This window comes from Nicotiana attenuata, chromosome 5 (assembly GCF_001879085.1).
Source record: "Nicotiana attenuata strain UT chromosome 5, NIATTr2, whole genome shotgun sequence".
NCBI lineage: Eukaryota > Viridiplantae > Streptophyta > Magnoliopsida > Solanales > Solanaceae > Nicotiana > Nicotiana attenuata.
The window spans coordinates 41,255,857-41,260,018 of NC_031993.1; the positions used below are offsets into that span (position 1 = coordinate 41,255,857).

The 4,162-nt window shown below is 33.1% G+C and overlaps 1 protein-coding gene across 1 annotated transcript; it reads right to left on the reverse strand.

Moving 5' to 3' along the window:
* Positions 1,136-3,489, reverse strand: LOC109226366 (GDSL esterase/lipase At2g40250-like). The gene is made up of 3 exons (XM_019391146.1): positions 2,726-3,489; positions 2,071-2,344; positions 1,136-1,551 (listed from the first exon to the last, which is right to left on the reverse strand). The coding sequence occupies exons 1-3, from the start codon at positions 3,341-3,343 to the stop codon at positions 1,358-1,360; spliced, it is 1,086 nt and encodes a 361-aa protein (XP_019246691.1). The 5' UTR covers positions 3,344-3,489; the 3' UTR covers positions 1,136-1,357.

Genomic DNA, 4,162 nt, shown 5'->3' on the forward strand with positions numbered 1-4,162 from the left:
GATTTTTAGGTTTCTTTTAGTAAAATCGTAGGTTTTTATATAAATCTATAACCGTAACGATAATTAGGGTAGGTTTTTTATTTTACGAAAATAAACCGAAAAAATACCGAACTGTACCGAATAAATTTACAATGTGAAAAATATATTTATATATTAAGTTTAAAATAATAAAGCATTAAATTTTTTCTTGGACCTTAGAATTATGAACTAGTGACAAGCCAACAAGTAATTAAACTCAAAATCCTAATTTCCAAACCTATTATGCTACTCTTATTATTGAAACTAAATTATTTTCAGCATATTCAATAGCAAGACACAAGGTATTGTAGCGATTATGAGTAATAAATTACAATATATTGAATATGTTTCCTTTCTTATGATTTAGATTTATCTTTTTGAATATTTAATCTTCTATAGACTTAATTCTTGAGTCCCAGCTGGGTAAATATCTTTACGCTCGTGTGATTTATATTTTTATTGTATTTACTTTACATTATTTTGTAGAATAGTTGATGGATCTATACTCTAGCCATCTTTCATGTTTTCTTAATTCATCACCTTTTAAACTGTAAAAATGTCGAGGGAGTTTTGCTAAGTTCTATAAAAGTACGTATGTTATTGTATTCTACTTCTACTAGTAACTTTTACATGACATTTAAAAAAAATTACCAAAAGTTAACTGAATCATACCGATACCGAAGAGAAACCGACATGATTGGGACGGTTTCGAAAAGTCTAGTTTTGGTTATACATAATAGAATAACCGAAAAATTAGTATTGTACAAATTTTATAAAATAACCGGCCGAACCGAACCATTAACACTACATTAATTTTCGTCTTAATTAAATTATTAGCTTAGATGTCGCAGAAGATGAGATAGTGATCAGGAATAAAAGTTTAATTAAAGCTAAGAATCTCAGTTACCTGCTAAACATTGGAAGGCACAATCTGGCCATCAAATGGTACACAATTTGGCTATCCAATGTCAATCGATATTAATTAATCGGATTATTGGATTTTCTTAATTTTAAGTGGAGACAACCATGTGCCTGCATGTTGTTTATTCTTAGGTCTTGTTGTATACACGTTTCACCATTGTGAATTGCACCACTAGCCCATAACTTAAAAGATGGGGAAAACAAAGGCACTTTGAAGAACAATAATTCAAATAATTAATGAATTGTTTATATCTCTTCATCTAATTCAAGAGCCGGTGACTCTAAAATTACGTTTAACCATGGTATAAAAGAATATCAAAGTTCAGAAATTCTAACGCTAAAAAAAAAAAAGAGAAGAAATCCCTAGTTAAAAGAATCAAGTTTAAATCTAATGACCATTTGTCATAATCGACCCCAATTAGTCAACAAGTTGGGGAAGCACAGTCCTCTGCAAAATATGAACAAGATATTCATTAGTTGCTTGTGTAGGATGAACAGCATCCCAAAGGAGATACCTTGAAGGATTAACACATATTGGATTGAACTCATTGCATAAAGGCCCCATCTCTAAGGAACCTGTTCCACAGCAACCTTCAAGGATATGATCATACCCTATTTCAAAATAAAGAAAAAACAAGAAAACAATCAATCATCCAAGTTACTTGTCCAAAGGGATAATCAAGGGGTGTTTGATATAATAGAGTCATCTTTGAGGGAAATCATTTCTTTTACGAAGAATTAACCTAAATCGATGCTCGTCCTACCGATTAAATCAAGAATTATATATATATATATATGTGTATAACAATATATAATCAGTATACGGTAAGTGAAGAGTGAATCTGATCGACTATTTGTGTGTAATCCATGTAATAACAACTACTTGCTCAGTAATAATTATCACCTAGACATTATTATTAGTCTTGAGGCTCAAACCTTCTATAAAATGTCTATTTGTTATTGTTTTTACAATTTTTAATATTTCTTGTTTCCAAAAAATAATTTACACTTACTAACCAAACACCAAAAAAGTATTTTTCAGAAATTTTCCATTGAATATGACTTTTATGATCATACCGGACATGCATTAAACACATATCATTGTTTGTAGGATGAAGGTAATTATCTTACCGTAGACTGATGGTTTTTGAATAATGTCCAAAAGGGGATTGTAGACATCCGCATACACAAGTTTGGAGCCAGAGAGTGTAGATCGCAACCTGGATATGAGGGATTGAAGCTTTTTGTTATAACTCTGCGACTCAATATTCTGCTGCTGTACGCACACACGCCGAAACATATGAAAGCTCGGCAGCAAACTATTAATGGTGACTTGCACAGGCAAGCAGCCAATTGGTGGAAGACCTACCACAGCAATTTTTCTTGCTCCCATTTTATACAATTCCTATCATTAACATACCAAAGTTCCGTTAGACTAATTCAATAAATATATACATAACATGTTGTTAGACTGCATCTACATACAAAGACACATGCAAAAGAATTTAAGCAAAACCATGTTTTTCTTCTTTTTACCTTTTTTTCTTTAATTTTCTTTTAATTTTGAGCCCATTAAAATTATTTCAGGTTGATGACATGCAAAATTAATTTACGGGTTAAACCACCGAGTATAGTGAAATAGATAAACTCCCTTTATGTTTAACTAAAAGTCTGGATTCGAGAACCGATACAAATCGGGATTAGTTAGGCCAATAGGTTTTAAATACAGTTTGGTCAAACAAAAGAAAAATAATGGGTTGAGCTACACGAAAACAGTGAGACTTACATTGACAAAAGCCTCAAGTCTATTGAGTAGAAAATCATGGTAGCCTGACAAAGAAATATATCTTCGAGTTGGCAAATCATAAAAATTAAACAACATGTCATTCGTTCCCGCAGAAATCATAAACAAAGCCTTTTCAACTATACGTTCAGCTTCCTTTCCCCCTACAATTTTTTCCATTCTCTTCAAGGCTTGCTCAAAGTAATTCAACTGATCCTCCATTGACAGCACATGATTTTCCTTGGCAGTAAGTTCATCCAATCCTGAACCACCCGAAGCAAAACTGACTCCAGTTAACAAGTCTTTGTCAGAGACCTTAGGATCTAAATAAGCTGGTAAAAGTTGCTTTATTCCCAACTGTGAAACTAAAATATCTGTTGTCAATTTCCCATTAGAGAATCTCCCAGTTGGAACTTGGCCGGGAAAGTCTTTACCATATGGCCAATGATTGGCACGGAAAAGAGTAGGCAGAGCATTGTTATTGCCAGGGTCAAAAACGGAGTCACCAAAAGCAAAAATTGCAGTTATATTTGTTGAAGATGCATTAGTTAGATGGGGTTGAAAGAAAAGAATGAAGAACGGTATTAGAAAAAAGAATATTAGGGTTGTTTTCCCCTGCATCTTACGTAGCCTTTACTTTTCCTAGTATGCGTAGATCAAGAGGAAATGGAGGAATTTTTATAACGACGAAAAGAGAAGTTTGGGTTAAATTGGGACACCAATACCTTGCTTTTAGGATCAGATCATGATCTTGGAACAAACGAGTTCGTGTTAAAACTAAAACTAAAATGATGTGTCTTTAATTTAAGTAGGATTAATTAGTTATCTATTTTGAAGACGTTTTTTCTTTTTTTTTCTTTTGTAGATTGTTTACTTGAAGGTAGGGTCAAGTACTCAGGTTAGCTATCTAAACAAATCAAGCCAACTTAAAGGAGCTTTCTATAAAGCTTAATAATATAACTATATAAGGATACATGCACTACTAGAAATCCGGTAAAAAGCGACCACAAAAAGCGAACAAAGTTGGTCGCTTATAGGCCTAAAAGCGACCAAAAAGCGACCAAACATGCCTGGTCGCAATATAGCTGGTCCCTTTATTTTAGGGACCAAAGTTGGTCGCTAATTAGCGACCAACTTTGGTCTCTAAGGTAAAGGACCAAATATTCCGGGTAAAGACTATAGCGATCAACTTTGGTCACTTTATTATTTTAATAATATAATTTTGGCGACCAAAGTTGGTCTCTAAATGTAAAATACGNTGAAGAGTACGAGGACTAATTAGGGATTGTAAATTCTTTGGAGCGTTGGCTCGAATGATAAAAAGACTATTGAGTAAGAGATGAAAGAAATAGAAAGAGATATGATTAATCCCTTGCCGGGATGGTTTGAGTATATTAATTATCTCCCTTGCCGGGATATGAAAGTTATTGTTGTTGCTCC